This window comes from Pseudochaenichthys georgianus, unplaced genomic scaffold (genome assembly GCF_902827115.2).
Source record: "Pseudochaenichthys georgianus unplaced genomic scaffold, fPseGeo1.2 scaffold_447_arrow_ctg1, whole genome shotgun sequence".
Lineage (NCBI taxonomy): Eukaryota > Metazoa > Chordata > Actinopteri > Perciformes > Channichthyidae > Pseudochaenichthys > Pseudochaenichthys georgianus.
This window is the reverse complement of record NW_027263012.1, coordinates 111,705-134,322: the sequence shown is the minus strand read 5'-3', so window position 1 is coordinate 134,322 and position 22,618 is coordinate 111,705. Positions and strand designations below refer to the sequence as shown.

Genomic DNA, 22,618 nt, shown 5'->3' with positions numbered 1-22,618 from the left:
TATAACTTTTCTACAATCCTGCAACATTTGAGAAAGAACCGGTGTACCAAACCCAACAAAGTGTCATGTTTTTTTAAACCAGCCCATTTCAGTAGGCCGGATTCATTACTTTCTTTTCCATCCATCTTCTACAATGATTAGAAAGTGTTGAAGAGCGACAATCAAAACCCAACAGACTGGGACAGAGGTATCTGTCAATATGATATACTTAACTTTATTATTCCGTTAAACTCTCCCATTCGGATCACATGACATTTAAGATAGCAACTATTTGTGTCTATTTTCTTTTGCCATGTTTCTGTATACTGAGCCAATACTGAACTGTGTGCACGGGAAGTCCACTCTGTTCTTTCCTAGAGAATAATTAACTTTATCGTTCCATAAAACTCTACCCTTCCGATCACATGACATTAAGATGAGAAATCTCCAAACCAATATTAAACAACAAAAGTAAACTCTGTTCAGAAAGGTACATAACAAGTTTGTTAGCGGATGCTTTTATCCAAAGCAACTGACATACACTTCAGTATAATATACCTGCTAGCTACTTGAGCAATTTGGGGTTTGTTTACTGCACTGAGATGGGCACTACTGTATATGGCCAAATCATGGGGCTTTTGGATCCGTTTCTCCAGTCTTTCAGTTCCATCTCCCTGTTTGGAGCTCTGGTTGTCCTGCTGCTCGTCTACATTTTCTCCTCCTCCAGCTTCAGCTCCCAGGATGAAGGGAAGGGACCTCCAGGTCCAAAACCACTTCCCCTACTTGGGAACCTGCTGCAGCTTGACCTCAAGAGACCCTACCACACATATATGGAGGTGAGAAAATTATTGAACTAATGTTCATTTCATTAGAGGTGTTATGTTATATGTACTCTGCAGATATCACATTGTTGATCTTCTCATTCCTGTTAATTCTTTAAACATGATTTTATCATTTCCATGTTTTTTGTTTAGCTTTCCAAGAAATATGGATCCGTTTTCACAGTGCATTTGGGACCCCAAAAAGTGGTGATCCTGGCTGGATACAAAACGGTGAAGGAGGCACTTGTCAACTATGCAGATGAGTTTGGTGACAGATATTCAATGCAAATAACAAAAGAAACTAGTGGAGGCCATGGTACGGAACGTTTTCTTTTAAAAATAACCTCCCTGTTGTGTTACATTTTTAGCAACGTTTTATTGTTTTTGGTGCTGGATAACAGCGAATCAGAACGCAATCCACAATTGAAAACATTGAGCAAACATGGTCTGGCCATAACAATGGTTTTATCTTAGGGGTTCTGTGGGCCAACGGTGAATCATGGAAAGAGATGAGGCGCTTTGCCTTGACTAACCTCAGAGACTTTGGGATGGGCAAGAGGGCTAGTGAGGACAAAATCATTGAGGAATGCACCTACCTCATTGACGTGTTAAATAAATGTAAAGGTAAGTGTCTTATTAAAAACAACTGCATGATAAGCAAAATGTTGCTTGTGGTTTTAATTTATTTGACTGATTCTGTTTTTACAGGAGAACCTTTTGATACAACTCAACCCATATACCAGGCGGTGGCTAATATAATCTGCTCAATGGTTTATGGCAGCAGATTTGAATATGATGATGCCGATTTTACGTCAATGGTAGATAGAGCACTCATAAATGTGAAACTTATGGGCTCCCCTTCAATACAGGTGCTATTCCATTTATTTAAAAATAAATAAAATGTCTTTTAATAAAGATTACACTTCAAGGTGTGATTTTATTTGACATAACACATTAATTGGGGCTTCTTTTAAAGGTGTTTAACATGTTCCCATGGATCGGTAAATGGATTGCTGACAGAAAAGAACTTCACACGATAATTGCTGAGAGCAAGAAACAGACTCAGCAGATGTTTAATCGTTTAAAAGAGACCTTCAATCCACAGATGTGCAGAGGACTTATGGACGCCTTTCTGCTCCGAAATCAAAATCTTGAGGTTGGGAAGCATTTCATTACTTACCCCGTCTACACCTTTTTCGTGATCAGTTGAGTTGTTTGTGACTTAATTAATATCATTAATATCAATTTTAGAAATTAGTAATTGCTTTCTGACTATAGAGATCCAAGCCAACATGTCCATAAAATGATATGGACAAGCAGTGATTCTAATTGATTAACATTCTGACATTTTGAGATGTAATTTACAATAGAGATGACTACATCAGTACTAGTCAGCCCTTTGATTAAATAATAAAAAGGCTTGCCAAACTATACCTCAACAAAACAAAAAATGCCCTCCTATGTAACAGGTCAAAGGTTTGGTTCAGATTTGTTTGAATACCTGACGTATCTTTACTTGCAGGAATCCGGAATCACAGACAGTCACTTCCATGAGAAAAACCTGATACAGACGGTTCTTAACCTCTTTACTGCTGGCACTGACACAACAGCAACTACACTGAGATGGGCACTACTATATATGGCCAAGAATCCAAAAATACAAGGTAAGGAGCTTAGAATCCTTCAAAAACAGTCCAGGAAACAATATGTGCTCACCAACTAAAGAGAATAATCTTAATGGACACAAAAATCTGGTCTTCCAGAACAGGTCCAGGAGGAGCTAAGCAAGGTTAAAGGAGGTCGTCAAGTGCAGGTTGAGGACAGGAATCACCTGCACTTCACAAATGCCGTCATCCACGAAATCCAGCGACTGGCTAACATTGCCCCCATGGCACTTCCTCACAAAATGAGCCAAGACATCACTTTCCAGGGTCACTTCATTAAGAAGGTTGGATAAAATAAAAAACCTAAAGAACCCAAAATATGACTTGGAAGAATGAATCCTACATAATTCAAAATGGGGGTGCTGAGTTAAGGCGAGACACGGCAGGCAAAAACATCGTTTTTCAAGTACTGGTCAATTTTGAGATTTTGTGCTATTTTGATTCTATAACACGTTTTCCTTCAGGCTTTTGGAAGGAAAACGTACAAAATACACATTTAAGTGTTTATTTTACTATAGTTTGTCTATTTGCATCTGTAGATTTCTCCTAAATTCACCAAAAGTTAGCATTCTAACGTAACATAAAGTACCGCGACCGCTGCGTGCACCATGTCAACAGAGATATCGTTGGAAAGCTGTGTCTCTCCTGCACAATCTCATTGGATCCAAATATGGTAATTTCCTTTGTATCAGCAACCAATCGTGAAAGCACAAAGGGGTCTTAAACCAAGAAACGAAATCTCATTGGCTGGTGTCAATTTCTGACAACGTGATTCGTTCAGATGCGTCACGTGGTGTGCTAAAACACTTTCTGGTTAGCTTTCCGCTAAAAATTGAAATTTCAAAATGGCAAAAGAACGGCGAAAAAACTTTCACAGAGAAGACGACAACAATTGTCACTTGCACGAAGCAAGGTTATACAAAAAACAAATGACCCCGAACATGAAATACCTTCACGGAGTGTGTCGATGTGCAAGCTATCATCCAAAGAACAGGAGGTTCTATTTCGTATAAGGCTTCGCCCTCTAAGGCTATCGCTATTGGGTAATCCCTCTGCACGTGTGCAGCACTGACAGACTTAATCCATGCCCACCTATGACGTGGGCCCCACCTACGGACTCACTTCCGTATAAATAGGAAGTAGTCCCTACAATCTGCTCCCACTTTTCTTCAGCACTCTGTTGCAGAAGCACTGTACAGGCATGTGAAGCTGACCGTTGAGCGGCCCAGACCAAGCAAGGAGGCAGAGGCAGAACAATACAATACAATACAACTTTATTTATAAAGCACTTTAAACCTCCAGACCAAAGTGCTGTACAGGCAAATAGATAAAACACAGCTCAGCTCACACACCATAAAACAAGTACAAGTAAAAACAAAAAACAATTTAAATGCAAAAAAAGCAACACTCTAAAAGATGTTGAAACGCCAAATGTTAAAACGCTAAGGAGAAGAGGTGGGTTTTAAGAAGCGTCCAAAAATATAACCCGGCGTGGGCATTTATTAAAAACATGGGCACAAAGTTCACAGCCTCAATCAATCCTGCTGTTGTCCTTGTCCACATCCTGCAGCCACACGGATCTCACACACACCAGCCCCCTCAACAGACAGAGAAACCGAGCCTATATACACCCACTCTAATCAGCACAACCAGACACAGGTGAGGGGGGAGGAGACACCACAACACCAGGTGCACACAATCATCAGCCACAGACATCATATACTGTGCAATCACGCCAACAAAGTGCCCCATCACCCGGCCTGAAGCCGTCAGTCCATAGTGACGAAGCCACCTTCGTCACAAGGCACAAGCTCTTTTCAGAGCTGTTTACTAGAAAGCAAACATTTCCCCCTGGCCCCATTCTCCCTCTCCTCCGGACGGGGGAGACAGGGCGGGGCTCGGTGTTAGCCGACATATGAGTTACGACCGGCTGTGGCTGGCTCGCTCCAGGGAGGAAGCGGCTTTACACAGACGATACAGGTGATTTCTGCCGGGGATTGGAGCACGCAAACGCGGCTCTCACTCCCCAGGTGTCGTGCACTCATTGTGTCCGTCTCCCTCTGGCCCACAGACAGCGGAGAGCGAACGCTCTCCCGGCTGCGGCCGGGGATGATTGGCTAGTCCAGGAGTCTTACTCTGTAGACCAAGCCCTTGATTATTGGATCCGAGTGGCGGGCAGTAGTCAGGCGACTCGTTCCCCCCCATTCACGGATCACCATGTGGTTCCCCCGGCACCATCCTCCCTCCCGGTGTCGGCCCGGCAGCCGAGCCTATAGGTTCGGCTGCTGGGCTGACACCTGGTCACCGGGTCCCTCTATCCGCCATCTCGGCTCTGCCGTATAGGCGGTATTCTCCAGGAACTCCCGGAGATCATCGGAAAGGCAGCCGCCTAATGAGATCTCCCCGTTCCCCCGGTTCAGGAGAGCTCTCCTCCGGATGACATAAGCGGCTGCCTCATAGCCTGTCGGTTATTAGGCAGCAGGGCTCGCGGCACAAACCGGCTGTCTTTAAAACCTGTCGGTTGATTAGACAGCACGGGCTTGTTTCCTATGTCACAGATATGCCTCCACACACCGTTCATTCCTCAAGCGGGTTTGAGCGTGAACGCGCCTCAATGTCCGGTTTACGAGTCTTCTCCTAAACGGCGACATGATGAGAGCCGCTGTGCAATACAGCGTGTGGAGGTGCAAGAGCCGGCTGTAACCTGTCACTCAGCAGGCAGCAGGGCTCGTGGCGCAAGCCAGCTGTATTTAACCAGGTGGTTATTAGACAGCAGGGCTTGACGTTTAAACCTGATGCTCCTAACCTGTCGGTTAGCGGCAGCAGGGCTCGTGGCGCAAGCCAGCTGTATTTAACCAGGCGGTTATTAGACAGCAGGGCTTGACGTTTAAACCTGATGCTCCTAACCTGTCGGTTAGCAGGCAGCACGTTTTTTTTCCTCTGTCCCAGATGTGCCTACTACACACGGTCGTAATGAGCCCAGGGCTGTTATTAAGCACTGTGTGAATAGCACTGCACACACCTCCGCTCATTCCTCAGCAGGTTTGAGCATGAACGCGCCTCAATGTCCAGTTTACGAGCCTTCTCCTAAACAGAGACAGGGATGAGAGCTGGTGTGAGATGCAGCGTGTGGAGGCCCCCTCGCAGCTTTTTGGTCCGGACCCCTCTTGGGTTGCTTCACGGGCAACGGCGGCGAGGGCTCTGACATGGCTCGTCACCATGACAACCACAGCACACCCAGAGCATGTCGCGCGCTCTCAGAATATTACTCAGAGTGGCGACGCTTGTGTTTGATGGACAGATGGATAATAATAAGCAGCAAGGCCCACCGGGTAAGCCGGCTGCCCCTAGCCTGTCGGTTATATGCAGCATGGCTCGCTGCATACATCGGCGGTCTTTAAAACCTATTGGTTTTTAGGCAGCTCGGTTTTTCTCCTCTGTCCCAAACCTACCTCCTACACACGGTCGTAATAGGGAACCGCAGTGACGCGTCCTAAAACCCAGATGTAAACTCCTTCCGGTTCCTTCGTCAAAAACGCAATGCAATTTCTCCATAGGATTTTGGAAAATAGCTCGAAATAAGGTCTGTGGTTGACACACATTTAAGAGACGGATCACGTTTTGTTCAGCCGGATAATCTCCACATGTCTATCCTACTTTTATAATTTTTAAATCATAAATCTAGTCACCAGAAGCAAAATGCTAACGTTATGCTATAAACGAACTACAAAAAAGTACAGCAGCAGGGTCGCACGACTTCAACGTCACGCCAACTTTAGATAGTTTCAACTGACTTTCGCGCGCTTGCATATTTTAATAAAGCTTTTCATTTAAGCCACACTGAATTTCACTAGAAGTCATGGCTGTGTCAATTACCAGTCTGATATCATTTTACAAAGATGAGAATATTGGGCTATATAAATAAACATTGGGCTATATAAATAAACATTGGTTGATTGATTGATTGATTGATTGATTGATTGATTGATTGATTGATTGATTGATTGACAAGAAGAGTGTAGATAGAGGAGAGAACCACTACAAGTCAGGACACGTACAGCAGTGCAGCCTAGATGAAGGTGTGCTTACCGGTGTTGTCAGGGCTAGCATGAGAGACAAGGTTTATAGAGTGTCGTGAGTAGTGATAGCAAGAGTACCGTTAACCTAGAGTTAATAAATTCACATTAATTCCCATCAACAAATCCATTTTATGTGTCACATGAAATCTTTATTACAAATATTACACACCAGGAAACACAGAAATATCCATGAAATAAACATACGGTAGGCTATAAACAATTAAAGGGATAATTGGGAAGGCATTACAAATGTAAATATATTTTAAATAATAAAACAATACCACCACCACAGGTATCTACAGGAGAAGAGGGAATTCTCTCCACAAAATGTGAATGCCCACGTGGAGAATGGAAATGCAGTCATGCAGCTGCATTAGCCATCTTTGCCATCCACAATTTCAGCTGCACTGACACCCCCTGTCAGTGGAAGAAGCCAAAGGCAGCTAAACGTACGCATTCAGTGGAGGAGCTATTTCCTCCAACCAATAACTCATTCAACCCGCTGACAAGAGACCACCTCCGAAGATCGTGACTGGCTGAGGGACAGACTCGGGGGCAGGTTCTCAGGAATTTCTTGGCTTCTCTCACCCGAGCCAGAAGAGGAACACTACAGCTTGGAAACACTTACGGCCCGTCCACACTACAGCTTCGACAGCTTCAAAAACGGTTTCCAACGCGTCTGCCCATTCACTTTGAATGGGGTGACGTCAAGTTGCCTCGCTTTTCGCCGAACTGAATTGTGGGTAGCATAGCGGTGCGTCTCCGGCGTCAGAAGTTGAACAATGTTCAACTTCTGACGCCGGAGTAGACAGCGCCAGCCAATCAAATCCCGTTTCTGAAAATCTGACAGCATCCCGCCGTTCATTTCTATATTTAAAAAAAGATGGATGAGAACTATTTATCACCACAGCAAATCACCCGGTTTTGTATGACTAGACCCTCTTCACCTACCGGGATACAAACCGGAAGAACCAGTCATGGAGGGAGGTGGCAGAGACAGTGGGGGAAACTGGTAGGTTTTCGCCTGTTTGGGGAGTTTATATATATATATTTATATATATTGCTTCCATAAAATCCCCGGGGTTTTTTGCTTTGTATGTCGGGGGCGGGAGATTCATGTGATTGGTTGTTGGTCGCGTTGCTCGAATAAAATCCCCAAGCTTCAGACACGCCCAGCTCCAAGATTTTTTTGAAGCTGTAGTGTGGACGCTCCGTAACTGTTCCTGAAATTATCAAATCTGTTGGGCATCAGGGACGTGAGGCAATTGTGGCAAGCATGGCATTGTCTGATGAGCAACAGAGGGCAATTCAGGTGGCTACCACTGGTCAGCGAACCAACCCAAACTGGCATTTGTTCAGGAAAGGAAGGTTGACTGCCAGCAACTTTGGAGCTGTCCTGAGGTCAAAGCGTGTGACTGCTTCCCTTATTGCCAGGGTGCTAGGGCAACAACAGGCCCTTGATGGTGTTTTGTCTGTACAGTGGGGGACTATGAATAAATGTGAGGGCGTCAGGGCATTCACCACTGCAACCCAGATGCAGGTCCATGAGTCAGGTTTGTGGCTCTCCCAATCAAGAGTGTTGTGGGCATCTCCAGATGGTCTAGTAGGGTCTTCCGCTGTGCTGGAGGTAAAGTGTCCCTACCGAGCCAGGGAAATAACAATTAGTGAAGCATTGCAAATCAAGGGCTTCTGTGTCAGTAAGGAGGGAGAAACATTCAGCCTGCGTGAGGAACATCCTTACTGGCACCAAGTGCAAGGTCAGCTTCACCTCACTGCAAGAGAGACTTGCTACTTTGTGGTCTGGACTACGAAAGACAGTGTCATCATTCCGATAGCCCGAGATGACAATTGGCAGCCTAACCTGTTGGCTCTTGAGGACTTTTTCAAGGCCCACATGCTTCCAAAGCTGGCATCCATCCATCCATCCATCTTCTCCCGCTTATCCGTGGTCGGGTCGCGGGGGTAGCAGTTCCAGCAGAGAGCCCCAAACTTTCTTTTCCCTGGCGACATCAACCAGCTCTGACTGGGGGATCCCAAGGCGCTCCCAGGCCAGCGAAGAGATATAATCCCTCCACCTGGTCCTAGGTCTACCCCTTGGTCTCTTCCCAGCTGGACGTGCCTGGAACACCTCCCTAGGGAGGCGCCCAGGTGGCATCCTAACTAGGTGCCCGAACCACCTCAACTGGCTTCTTTCGACGCGAAGGAGGAGCGGCTCAACTCCTGAGTCCCTCCCTGATGACCGAACTTCTCACCTTATCTCTAAGGGAGACACCAGCCACCCGGCGGAGGAAACCCATCTCGGCCGCTTGTATCCGCGATCTCGTTCTTTCGGTCATGACCCATCCTTCATGACCATAGGTGAGGGTAGGAACGAAAATGGCCCGGTAGACAGAGAGCTTTGCCTTCCGGCTCAGCTCCCTTTTCGTCACAACGGTGCGGTAAAGCGACTGCAATACCGCTCCCGCTGCTCCGATTCTCCGGCCCATCTCACGCTCCATTGATCCCTCACTCGAGAACAAGACCCCGAGATACTTGAACTCCTTCACTTGGGGTAAGGACTCATTCCCTACTTGGAGTGGACAGGCCATCGGTTTCCTGCTGAGAACCATGGCCTCAGATTTGGAGGTGCTGATCCTCATCCCAGCCGCTTCACACTCGGTTGCGAACCGATCCAGTGAGTGCTGAAGGTCGCAGACCGATGAAGCCATCAGAACCACATCATCTGCAAAAAGCAGTGGTGCAATCCTTAGTCCACCGAACTGCAGACCCCCCCCCCCACGACTACGCCTCGAAATCCGATCCATGTATATTACAAACAGGATTGGTGACAAAGAGCAGCCCTGGCGGAGGCCAACCCTCACCGGAAATGGGTCCGACTTACTGCCGAGGACCCGGACACAGCTCTCGCTTTGGGAGTACAGAGATTGGATGGCCCTGAGTAGAGACCCCCTCACCCCATACTCCCGCAGCACCTCCCACAGTAACTCCCTGGGAACCCGGTCATACGCCTTCTCCAAGTCTACAAAACACATGTAGACCGGATAAGCGTACTCCCAGGCCCCCTCCAGGATCCTTGCGAGAGTAAAAAGCTGATCCGTCGTTCCACGACCAGGACGGAATCCGCATTGTTCCTCCTCAATCTGAGGTTCGACAATCGGCCTGACCCTCCTTTCGAGTACCTTGGAGTAAACTTTCCCGGGGAGGCTGAGTAGTGTGATGCCTCTGTAATTGGCACACACCCTCTGATCCCCCTTTTTGAAAAGGGGGACCACCACCCCGGTCTGCCACTCCTTCGGTACCGTTTCCGACTTCCACGCAACGTTGATGAGACGTGTCAACCATGACAGTCCCTCAACACCCAGAGCCTTCAGCATTTCCGGGCGGATCTCATCCACCCCCGGGGCTTTGCCACTGTGGAGTTGTTTGACGACCTCAGTGACCTCCCCCCGGGAGATTGGCGTTGATCCCCCGTCATACTCCAGCTCTGCCTCTAACATAGAGGGCGGAGTTGTCGGGTTCAGGAGTTCCTCAAAGTGTTCCTTCCAACGTCCCAACACTCCATCAGTTGAGGTCAACAACGTCCCATCCTTACTGTACACAGCTTGGATGGTTCCCTGCTTCCCCCTCCTGAGGTGTCGGACAGTTTTCCAGAACAACTTTGGTGCCGCCCGAAAGTCCTTCTCCATGTCTTCTCCGAACTTCTCCCACACCCGCTGCTTTGCCTCGGCCACGGATGAGGCTGCTGCCCTTCGGGCCTGTCGGTACCTTGCAACTGCTTCGGGAGTCCCCCGGGATAACAAATCCCTGAAGGCCTCCTTCTTCAGTCGGACGGCTTCCCTGACCACCGGTGTCCACCAGGAGGTTCGAGGGTTACCGCCCCTTGAGGCACCTAAGACCTTGAGACCACAGCTCCCCACCGCGGCTTCGGCAATAGAGGCTTTGAACACCGACCACTCTGGTTCAATGTCCCCAACCTCCACAGGAATGCCCGAAAAGCTCCGCCGGAGGTGTGAGTTGAAGGCCTCCTGAACTTGGGCCTCCTCCAGACGTTCCCAGTTCACCCGAACTACACGTTTGGGCTTACCAGGTCTATCCAGAGGCTTCCCCCCGCCACTCGACCCAACTCACCACCAGATGGTGATCAGTTGACAACTCCGCCCCTCTCTTTACCCGAGTGTCCAAAGCTGGCACTGCCGGAATAATCACCTTTGTCACTGTTGTGGTTATTTTCTGAAAAAGACAGAAAAACAAAAAGGCATATTAATTGACTTGTTCTGAGTTCAGAGAGCACTGCTGTTAAAATTAAATATTTTTTTTAAAGAAAACTCATCTTCAGGATGTTATGGTTCCCCTTTGAAGATCTTTCTTGTAGCTGCTGCGATCCTTGTTTGAGTCGTTCATATGTTCGATGAAAAAGATCATAAATCAATCATTTTCAAATATAGTAATTTTAAGAAATTGTAAATAGTTTTTAATTTACATTTACTCACCTTTGCAATGTTGTGGTTGTTAGAGTGTTAGGTTTCTGACTACAGAGAATAACATATTTACAAAATAATATTTCTTAATAAAAAAAGGCAGTCCATGCAGAAAACTATTGTGGTTTCTTGATTCAAGCCTGACTCTGAATCCCAAATCACAAACCATTCTTTGGAGTAACGTTTTTGATAGAGAAAGACAGAAAACAAACATGAGCCTACCCGAGAGGCCAGACTTTTCAAGGTAAAAAGACAGTTTAAAGATTTATATTTGCAGATATTATCAGCACATCTGAGTCAAATTAACATGTGTATTAAACAGAACCTAAATAAAAGAAATCAAAATGCACCTAGTTTAAAGACATTGTTTGAATTTAATGATGAACTCAAAATGTAAAACAAAGTATGATACATGTTTCTGGATTGATTAAACAGCAGAATCTAAATAAAAGAAATAAAATGCACCCAATGAAAAGACAGTTTGAGTATAATGATGAACTCAAAATGTAAAACAAAGTATCATAATAATAATAATAATAATACATTTTATTTATATAGCGCTTTTCTACAACTCAAAGACGCTTTACAGTATGAGGGAGGGTATAGAAACAAGGACAGACAAACAAATAAATATAGTAAAATAAAATAAACAGAAAAGTCAGTCAAGAGGAAGTTGATTGAGAGGGGGGGAGGGGGGCTTACAGACTTGAAAAGATGTGTATGAAACATAAGTGTTTACATGTGAAAAGACACTATTTTTCTGCCACCTCTTTTATGAGAGGACGTTGGAAGTTCACTAGTGCGCAACATACCTGCACAAGTTTATCTGCGAAGTGCCTCAGGTGAGATGGAATGAACTTTAGGATCCTGAATTCTTTCAAACGAGCATTTGCTCTCTCGACGTGAATCCTATGTTGTGCGATAAGCTTTGTAGCCTGTGCTTCGCTGTGTGTCAGTTGGCCATGACAGAGGAATGGGGGAATGTTGACAGTGACTCCTTCAGGAAGAATGTTCTGGATTAAGAATCCCTTGTCAGCCAATATCAGATCTCCAGGTTTGAAATGCTGAAGAACACCAGAATCCCGTACTATTTCTTTGTCACTTGTTGATCCTGGGTATGGTTTGCTGCAGTATGTGATCACAGCATTTGGTGCTATCCCCAGCAGTAGTTTGAAGGAGTGCATGCCACGGTAAGCAGAGTAGGCCTCTTTCTGGATATCCATTTGCTTGGGGAGAGCAATTTTGATGTCCGTACAATCCACTATCATTCTGCAGTTTTGGATGTGCTGAAATGAAGAAGGCAAGCTGGTTTTATTTTTCTCCCGGCTGGGAACAGTACTCATTATGTCCTTAAAAAGTAATTTATGGAGAACCTCTATAAATGTTACAATCACATTTCTGACAGTGCTTTCCCCGCAGTGAAAGAGTGCAGCCAGATGAAGGTGTGTGTAATTATGACGCAGTTTCATGAGGGTCAGGAAAACTTGGTCTTCAAGACTCAGTGATTTGGGGAACCAACCTTCTGGGTATGTAATGGAACCCTCAAAACGAGCAACATACTCACACACAGCACTGAATGTGTCTCTATCTAGCAATCCTGTCTCCATCCGAAGAACCTTTTCACTCAGCTGAGAGGCAGAATACTTGTCACGGCAGTAACTCTGCTTTGCCTTGGACTCCTCTAGCTGGATCTCTAGCTGCATTAAGTGTCTTTGCTGAGATTGAAGTTTTTCTTCTACCGTGGTTGCTTGCTCCTCGGCATTCTCAGATAGTGGTTGAGGATCTTCATTAGCAGCCCCCTGTGTTGATGGACCTGCTTCCTCCTCAGTCATTAGACACGCAGCTTCTTCCTCCATTCCATCAATTATCCCTCTCAGACAGTAGGAATGCTCTTCTACATTCTGTGCTTTAAAGGAAACAGGCCTTTTTCTCTTTCGTAAAGGAAAATGACAGCTGCAGATGCGGGAACAGGCATTGGGCTTCCTGTCAGCTCGTCTGTTGGGAAGATATAAAATATTAGTTTCATGGAAGTCACACCGTCACATATAAGAGCATTAAGACATACAGTACATAGGCTAAAACAAAACATCTAAAGATATAACCTTGCACTTTGATAAGTCTCGTGAACATTTTCACTATTTTGACATTTGTATAGATCAAAATTGAACTAACAGAAATAAATGGTAGATTAATCCATATTGAAAATAGGTGTCAGCTGCTACACTAATTATAATAGTTAGATTTCTTAATTAAGATAATATATTACTTTATTGATCCCAATTTGGGAAATGTTTGTGTTGCAGCAGCATACAAACAAAAATATAAGTTATTATATATACAAAAGTATGTGAGGGATGGAATATCAAATTGAATATAAATGTAAAATGTACATGTGATTTTACGTCCAAGAGAAGATATGGAGCAGAGAGTTCTCTGCCAGCCAGAGGTGATTTGTTATTAGTTCAATATGTCAAACTGATTTCCCTGACTACAATCTTTAGTTACATGGTGAAACGTTATGCTGCTTGTACTAATTAGACTTATCATATAAGCGATACAGGTTTTTAATGGATGTATTCATTATCTTTACTTATGTCTTTTCAGCAGTGCCATCTCTAAATCGGCGATACAGTCACTACCCATCATTTAAATGTCACCGTGACATGGACAAAAATGTAACGTCAGCTTACCTCATGGCACGAATCCAGACTCTCCTTTGGAAAACATTGGCCGGGAAACGATAGAACGAGCACCTTTCATGTGAAGACCTGTGGCTGCAACCCGGAGCAAAGCAAAAACCATTGCGTAGCTAACTAGTAGTGCTAGCTTTAGCTAGCTTTAGCTAACGTTAGCTAACGAAACAAACTGCCAAGTAAACTTGGAAAACACTGGTAATTAATTATTCTATAATTTGTAAAACTATGGTGTTAAAAAAAATTACAGATTCTAATGGTCAGATATATAGATATACAGATACTAGAGATATTACAGATATTAAAGATAGGCAGGTACTTGCTTTCAAGCAGAACACGGGGGAAAACAAACTTAGCTGGAGTGTTTACGTGTTCGGCGTAATGACGTGCAACGGCCTCGACAATTTCTGTAGTCCTATTCAGCCACTCGGTAACAACCATTGTTTTTCAGACACGTAAACTCTTCAAAAATCACCAGTAGGGTCACTGCTGATGTATTTAATGTCGTAGAACAAAACGTGATTTATCTCTTAAATTTGTGTCAACCACAGACCTTATCTCGAGCTATTTTCCAAAACCCTATGGAGAAAATGCATTGCTTTTTTGACGAAGGAACCGGAAGTGCTAAAAATGCTAATTTACTTCCGGGTTTTAGGACGCGTCACTGCGGTTCTCTATGAGGCCACGAGTGCCATTATTACAGTGAGGACAGCACTGCACACAGCTCCGCTCATCCCTTAGGGGTGTTGAGCGTGAACGCACCTCAGTATCCAGTTTAACACTGTAAGCAATTGCTGTTATTTTACAGCCAATTTTCAACACTAATCTACTGGCAGCCCCCTAACCAGAATGTTACTGTGAATTATTAAATTTTTTACAGTAATACACTGAAATTGTTCAACAGTATGAATACTGTATAATTTCAGTGTATTGCTGGCGTCTCTGCTGCCGGTATTTTACTGTTAATTGAAAAAAATGCAGCAGTATGCTGTATTTTATTTTTACAGTAAGAGGCTGTAAAGTCATTTCAATCAATCAATCAATCAATGTTTATTTATATAGCCCAATATCACAAATGTTACATTTGTCTCAGTGGTCTTCACAGTGTGTACAGAATATCAGTATGACAATACGACACCCTCTGTCCTTAGACCCTCACATCGTACAAGGAAAAACTTCCGAAGAAAACCCAGTTTAAAGGGGGAAATGGGAGAAACCTCAGGGAGAGCAACAGAGGAGGGATCCCTCTCCCAGGACGGACAGGCGTGCAATAGATGCCGTGTGTAAATTGAAAAGATAATACATTTGCAACATAGGTAGTCCAAATGTTTGGAAATGCATGTGTGTATAATAAGAAGATGAATCCACGAGGATATCCATCCAGGACCGATGATCCAGGACCACAGCCACGACTCGCGATCCAGGACACAGGACCGCAGGATCATCCATGACTCCGGATCCCGGCGTATATAGACACCAAAAAGAAAGACATTTGGGGAAGCTGGGTTAATCGGAACATGAGAGTACACAGGTATAGACAGAGAGAAGGAAGAAGTAAGATGTCCCCCGACAAACTAAGCCTATATCAGCAAAACTAGGGGCTGAATCTAATCAGCCCTAACTATAAGCTTTATCAAAACGGAAGGTCTTAAGCGCACTCTTAAAAACGGATAGGGTGCCTGCCGCCCGTACACAAACTGGAAGCTGATTCCACAAATGTGGAGCTTGATAAGAAAAGGCTCTGGCTCCCATTGTACTTTTAGAGATTCTAGGAACAACCAACAACCCTGCATTCTTGGAACGCAATGCCCTAGTAGGACAGTAGGGTATAATGAGTTCTTTAAGGTAAGATGGCGCCTGCCCATTAAGGGCTTTGTAGGCGAGAAGAATAATTTTAAATTCTATCCTGTGTTCTATAGGGAGCCAGTGTAAGGCAGCCAGGACAGGGGTAATGTGGTCCCTTTTCCTAACTCTGGTTAGTACACGAGCTGCAGCATTTTGAATCAGCTGAAGCGACTTGACTGACTTCTTGGTACTCCCTGATAATAAAGAGTTACAATAATCCAGCCTAGAAGTAACAAATGCATGGACTAGTTTCTCTGCATCGTTTTGAGGCAAGATATGCCTGATTTTTGCAATGTTACGTAGATGGAAGTAGGCGGTCCTTGATTTTATGTGGGCGTTAAAGGATAAATCCTGATCAAATATAACACCAAGATTCCTTACAGTCTCAGTATGAGTACTGTGGTATTACAGTGAAGTGCAGGCGTCTGTGAAGAGACTGCCGGCACTTTACTGTTATTTGACAGGAAAATGTGTTACAGTGGACATAATGAGAGCCTGTGTGAAATGCAGCGTCTGGAGGGCTCTGGCGTGGCTCGTCACCATGACAACAACAGCACATCCAGAGCAGGTTGGCGCACTGAGTGGTGGCGCGTGTGTTCAATGGACAGATGGAAGATAATATGCAGCAAGGCTCCCCGGTTAAGCCGGCTGCCAATAGCCTATTGGTTACTTGGCAGCATGGCTCGCTGCCTTAGCCGGCTGGGTTTTTTTAACTTATCAGTTAATAAAACAGCAGGTCTTACTATTCAATCCGTCTACCTTAAACTTTTTGGGTTTAGGCAGCACAGATTTTTTCTCTGTCTCAGACGTACCTCCTACCCACGGTCGTAATAAGCCCACGGAGGGCCATTATTACGCATTGTGTGTGGACAGCACAAGCCACAGCACATCCAGAGAATGTACACCCGGCGCTATCAGAGTACTGGATGGTACTCAGGGTGGCGGCACGTGTGTCTGATGGACAGATGGATGAGCAGGCGGATGGGCAGAGGATAGTCTCTGCAGTTCGCCTCTCCCCCCCCGCAGTTCTACGGGATACAGGGAACCCTGTTATCCGGGAACAGTGTCTCGCGCTCCGTGCAGAGCGGCAGGAACTCTTGTTAAAAGAAAGCTTTTTTCCAGGGTTCCTCATGGGGAAGAAAATCAGGGTTTTTTACTCCCGGTATTTTCTGGTCCCGAAGGAGACGGGGCGGGGGGAATGAGACCCATCCTCGAATTGTCAGTGTCCAACAAGGGAATGGCCTTTTCCCATGCTGACGATCAAACAGGTGCTGGAGTGTTCACCAGGGAGACTGGTTCACATCCATAATCCTGAAGGATGCATTCCTCCACGTAACCATCATCCCGAAACACAGCAATTTCCTGCGTTTCTCATTCCTGGCTCCACGCACTATTTCAAAGTGGGTGGAGCCGGTGGGAGCAGCTACTCAGAATGGGGATGAGTGTTATTTTACCTGGACCTGGCTGTGGCTGGCTCGCTCCAGGAAGGGAGGAAGCGGCTTACAGACGATACAGCTCGTATCTCATCTGTCAAACCTGGGTTTCATTATCAACTGGAAGAAGAGCTGTCCTCGTCCCTCCCAGGTTATCTTTTTAACTGGGAGTGGAATTGAACTCAGCCCGCATGAGAGCGCGACTCTCACAGCGGAGAGGGGAGAAAGTGACAGCTCTCCTCCGGCGCGTCACACCCGGGCGGTGACACCCCTCTCGTGATGCAGCTGTTAGACAGGATGTCAGCTGGTCACGTGGTGATCCCCCTGGGTCTCCTTCACAGTGAGGAGACTCCAGAGGTGGTTTATTCGCCTGTGCATCGACCCCGTGCGTCAGAGGAGACGCATGGTGTACATTCCTCCTTCCGTGGTTTTGGATTTGACCTACTGGAAAAATCTCCACGTCCTGTCAGTGGGGGCGCCCCTGAGCAGAGTGACGTCACACACCGCAGTGTTCACAGACGCATCTCTCGCAGGCTGAGGAACGTGCATGTCGCAGGCAGTGGGGGGACAGTGACCGGCTCACATGTCTCTCCATATAAACGTGCTGAATTACTCTCCGTATGGAAAGTGCTCCAGCACTTCGTCCCGTTGCTGTGTACAATCAGCATGTGTTGATTCGAACAGACAACAAAGCAGCGACGGCCTACATAAATCGCCAGGGAGGTGTTCGATCAGCGCAGCTGCTGAACACACATCCTACACAGCCAAATGGACAGCGCTCCGTGGGGTGTGCAGGGAGAAGCCTGGACCCCGTTACGGGCCCCCTGCCTCGTGCTGTCGTTCCTCCAGCTGTTGCTGGACAGGAATTGGCTTATAGCACGGTAAAAACATATGCTGCTGCCATTTCATCTTGCCCCGTAGGTTTGGGGTCAGCACGGTGTTTAGTCACCCTCTGACAAAACGTTTTCTACGGGGAGCACAGAGACTCAGACCTGGGTCACGCGCTTTGGCGCCTCAATGGGTTTTTGGCTTTAGTGTTACGCGCACTGAGTAAAGCTCCATTTGAACCTTTAGATCAGGTTCCTCTTGTCAGCCAAAGTAGCTCTGCTCTTGGCTCTCACATCAGCTAAAGGGTGAGTGATATGTCTGCTCTCTCTGTGGCTCCGTCATGTCTCCAGATCCAAGGAGATGGCAGCTCAGCTGTTTTGCGCCCGAACCCGGCTTTTATGCCAAAGGTGATCACAAGCTCGTTTAGATCGAGAGTGATACCTTTGGATGGCTTCTTCCCTCCTCCTCACACATCGGAGGAGGAAGCCACATCTCATCTTCTCTGTTCCGTGCGCGCGCTGTCATGCTATATTGCACGCACGGCTGCTTTACGCAGCTCGTCTGTTTGTGCATTACAGAGCGCGCTCAATAGGGCAGCCTCTGTCGGCACAGCGCCTGTCACACGGGCTGTGTGAGGCTGTGTCACAGGCGTATTTCTCCTCTGGGGTGGATCCCCGGAGAACATCAAAGCGCACTCCACCAGAGGAATTTCCTCCTCCACGGCGTTGCACGGAGGAATGACAGTGGAAGACATTTGCACTGCTGCATCTTGGTCTTCCCCCTGTTCTTTTATTTGAGGGATGTCTCCCATTCCTCTCTGACACACTGTACTGAGTGTCCTGTCAGAGTGAGTAATGTCGGGGACTCAACTGCGTGTCCTCTCTGCTGCCTGTCGGCACTTAGAGAGCTGCCCTTTCCCCCCTCTTTGATCGTTTTAACAAGTGGGACTTTGGTCTCTACTTTTTATAAACGACAGGTCGCCTATTTAGCCTACCTTCTTTCCCGTATGGAGAATATTCATTTTTTAAATGCTATATTCCCTGGGAATGTGATGCTCCATTACGCATGGCGAAATGGACATGGGTTATTAACTGAGTAGGTGTGTTTTTGTGCTTCTGGTAACGGACGGACCAGTGGGGCGTGGACTACATCCTGCTTCGCCCTTAACCCAATAGCGATAGCCTTAGAGGGCGAAGCCTTATACGAAATAGGACTGGGGTTACGTACTGTAACCCAGCTTCTATGAGTATAGGCGCAGCCCTCTAAGGTTCGGGCCCCACTGGCTCTGCGAATAGCTGAAGAAAAGCTGTTTGTGTGGGAGCAGATTGTAGGGACTACTTCCTATTTATACGGAAGTGAGTCCGTAGGTGGGGCCCACGTCATAGGTGGGCGTGGATTAAGTCTGTCAGTGCTGCACACGTGCAGAGGGATTACTCAATAGCGATAGCCTTAGAGGGCTGCGCCTATACTCATAGAAGCTGGGTTACAGTACGTAACCCCAGGTTTAGCTAGTGCCTCACTGCAATCTTTAAAGGTCGTTTTCTCAAAATGAGTTTTTTCTCCTTCTCTGAGTTCAAAATGTCAACTTCAGTAGCACGTAGAGACACCTAACCTTCCAGTTATATTCCTATCAATATTATGAAGGCTTTTACAGAAGGGTTTGTTCATATATCATTCATAGCCTGAATTATACAACATTGTATACCTAAAAACATGGCGAAAATGGATATTTTAGGGCTGTTGACAGTATTTTCTGATTTATAGAGTGATACAAAGAGATATCCAATATCCCTTCAGTAAAAGCCTTAGATACTAATATGACTACAAAATGAAACAACAATTTTGAACCTGGCTTTATTCAAAGTTCAGATTTTTCGATTCCTGAAATGTGTTAAAAGATGTGCATATTTAATGAGATAATGGATAATTTGCATATTTAAACATGCTATTTCAGAAAACTTGTAATACAAAAGACAAGTGCCTTATTGTAAGTAATTAACTGGAGAAATTTCTAGCTGATACCTTTAAGTAAAAAAGATTACCCTATTCACCTGGGGTGTCTCGCCTTAAGTGGCTTGTCACTAAATGAAAATACTGTATATTGTCCACAGGGGACCACAGTGTATCCTCTCTTGACATCCGTCCTGCATGATGAGACTGAGTGGGAACACCCCAGCAGCTTTTATCCTGCTCACTTCCTGGACAAAGATGGGAAGTTTGTCAAGCGAGATGCCTTCTTGCCTTTTTCAGCAGGTTTGTGAATTTAGCCATCACTCCTCAATATTCACTTATTTTGCAGATGAGTTGAAAATATTCCTTTTGTTTTCCCTCACAGGTCGCAGGCAGTGTCCTGGGGAGAGTCTGGCCAGAATGGAGTTGTTCCTATTCTTTACCTGCCTCTTGCAGCACTTTCGTTTCACTCCTCCTCCAGGAGTTTCAGAGGATGAATTGGATCTGACTCCAATAGTGAGCTTTGCCATTAGCCCGTCGCCTCATAAACTGTGTGCTGTTCCTGTTGTGTGAGCTTTACAATGCTGCTTTTCTAACAGTCAGTGGTGCGAGTTGGTTCAAAATTGAACATTTTGAGATGTACATCATTGTATTAAATGTAGTGATAAAGTAGGCTAAGATCAGATTTTCAATATCGATGATGTAATATAAATGAATAGACGTCTTTCTCTTTAGTTTTTAATGTCAAGCGTCACTACTTAAGCAGCTTCAACTAATTTGTAATTGTCTTTATTACTAATAAAGCTCACTGATATGCTCATCTTAATGTCTCACAATAAAAGAGAGTCCACTGCCAACAACAAGGATAGTGAAGTTAAAGCTTAACAGTGTCCCAAAGGAACAAGTTAACCTCGATACCTTTAAACTTTCCTATAACTGGATTATTCTATCCCCTTTGAATATTTTAAAGATGAACTATCTATGCAACCATTTAAGAGCTTAACTGTCCCGGTCAAAGTTTGTCTCTAATATGTTTGAGCATTGGTAATCTTTTTTACGACAAAACAAAAACAATGAGTATATCAAATATATGAACTTATCTTTCAAATTCCGGGAATACAGGAGACATTGTAAAGGACGACATTTCCAAGGGGATGATGAGGTTTTTATGTTAAATCTAAAGAAATACCTATAATTTATCATTGACTTTTTTTGTCACACAATGATTAACACGCTTAGTGGCAAAACGTTTCCACTCATTAAGTAAGCCACTTGGTTAGATTAAGCTAAAGATCATGGTTTGGCTTAAAACAAGAACTTTATTATATTATTAAAGTAATGGAGATAAATAAAATATAAGTTATTGGTTGACTAATAGTTTTACACGGAACACCAATCTCCTCCGTGAAAGTCCGGTGTTTGTTTGATCATCCTATGCAAACGACCTCCTTACGGAGACAGCACTTCCTTTGATTAACACCTTGTTTGTGAAAGATCAAAAACGGATGTAATCCGGGACAAAAAAGGGTCCTTCAAAACGGGTTTCAATAGAGCGGTTTTGTTTTTATGAAACCTTATTTTTAGGAGACCAGGCAGCTTCAATTAAATATGCTATTATTATAGGGTGAATAACATCATGCTGAATCTGTATCTGTAAATGCTGTATCTCGCACAGAAGATTGACAATAAAGTTGACTTTGACTTGATGCTAGAGGCTTCTTTTTCCCAGTCTAACATTAACTTCAGCTATTTGGACATTTTTGTTGTTGTCCATCTTGAAGCCTTGGTTAAAAATCAATCCTGACCTGGCAGTGCTCAGCAGGGCTTTATAATTGATAATGTTGATTTATGTTCGCTGGATATGTTGATCGGTAACTGCTTGCTAACACAGTAGCATAATAACATCTGCCACCTGGTGGGCTGAAACTAATTAAATCATGCATCTCAAAGTCTTAGAACTAATGCAGTGATGAAAAATGATTTAAAAGTCTCAAATAAAAAAAGAATAAAATATTTAGCAGCCTGACTTGACAAGACAAATTAATTAAATGACCGTATGTCAAGGCTTAAGTGCTCTATAACAGTTTGTGTTATTAAAAACTAGACAAAGTAATTTATTTATACATGGTTAGAAAAGAATGGACAAAATAAATGTGTTGAATCAAAAAGGAAGCGAGACCGTGGTAACAGTTACCATTTTAAAGCTATATTAGGGAAGGTACAGGGTATGTTCTGACTGAATAAATTGAATGTCTGCAGATCTTATAAAGAGATTATATATTCTGGGAGCTGGGGAAAAGTTGTAATCCTTTCCTAAAAGAAGGGTTTTCAAAATCAGGGTAAATGAGCTTGTGTGAGTGAATACTTGAAAACCTCGACCTTGTTTCTATTAAATCTGTACGAGCAGTAAACACAATGGGAATTGTTTTTTTTCCTTTCCTTATTAGGAGAGATTTCTGACTGCCTGTCTCATCTCAGTTGTGAGTTTTATTAGGGTACATGTATCCAAACTTTATCACAAGTTAGCTATTGAAGAATTGTCCTAACTTAGAAATGTCCTTAGTTAGGAATCCTAAGTTTGGATGCCATAATCCTAAATAAAAAAAAATTGCCAAATGAAAGCCAGAAGGGTGAGCAACAATTAAGGTCAAGGTCTGTAAACATTGTACAGGGTTCGTACGGTCATTGAAAACCTGGAAAAGTCGTGGAAATTCAAAATGCAAATTCCAGGCCCTGGAAAAGTTATGGAAAACGATGTTTATCCCAAAGTTTTGGAAAAGTCATGGAAATGTAACTAAAGTTGCGTCAAATATAATTTACATTTTATCTAATCGCCAAAATAATCTGC

At 44.6% G+C, this 22,618-nt stretch overlaps 1 protein-coding gene across 1 annotated transcript; it reads left to right on the top strand.

Moving 5' to 3' along the window:
* The first annotated feature begins 483 nt into the window (after nucleotides 1-483).
* Nucleotides 484-21,437, top strand: LOC117442611 (cytochrome P450 2K1-like). The gene is made up of 9 exons (XM_034078582.2): nucleotides 484-815; nucleotides 954-1,116; nucleotides 1,275-1,424; nucleotides 1,509-1,669; nucleotides 1,777-1,956; nucleotides 2,323-2,464; nucleotides 2,564-2,748; nucleotides 19,932-20,073; nucleotides 20,156-21,437. Exons 1-9 carry the CDS (start codon nucleotides 582-584, stop codon nucleotides 20,341-20,343), a joined length of 1,545 nt encoding a protein of 514 aa, XP_033934473.1. The 5' UTR covers nucleotides 484-581; the 3' UTR covers nucleotides 20,344-21,437.
* The last annotated feature ends 1,181 nt before the right edge of the window (nucleotides 21,438-22,618 follow it).

Coding starts and splice junctions, on each gene's coding strand:
- LOC117442611 (XM_034078582.2), top strand. CDS start 582: ATGGGCACTACTGTATATGGCCAAATCATGGGGCTTTTGGATCCGTTT. Junction 2,465..2,563: donor CAAGAATCCAAAAATACAAG/GTAAGGAGCTTA, acceptor CTGGTCTTCCAG/AACAGGTCCAGGAGGAGCTA. Junction 2,749..19,931: donor AGGGTCACTTCATTAAGAAG/GTTGGATAAAAT, acceptor TATTGTCCACAG/GGGACCACAGTGTATCCTCT.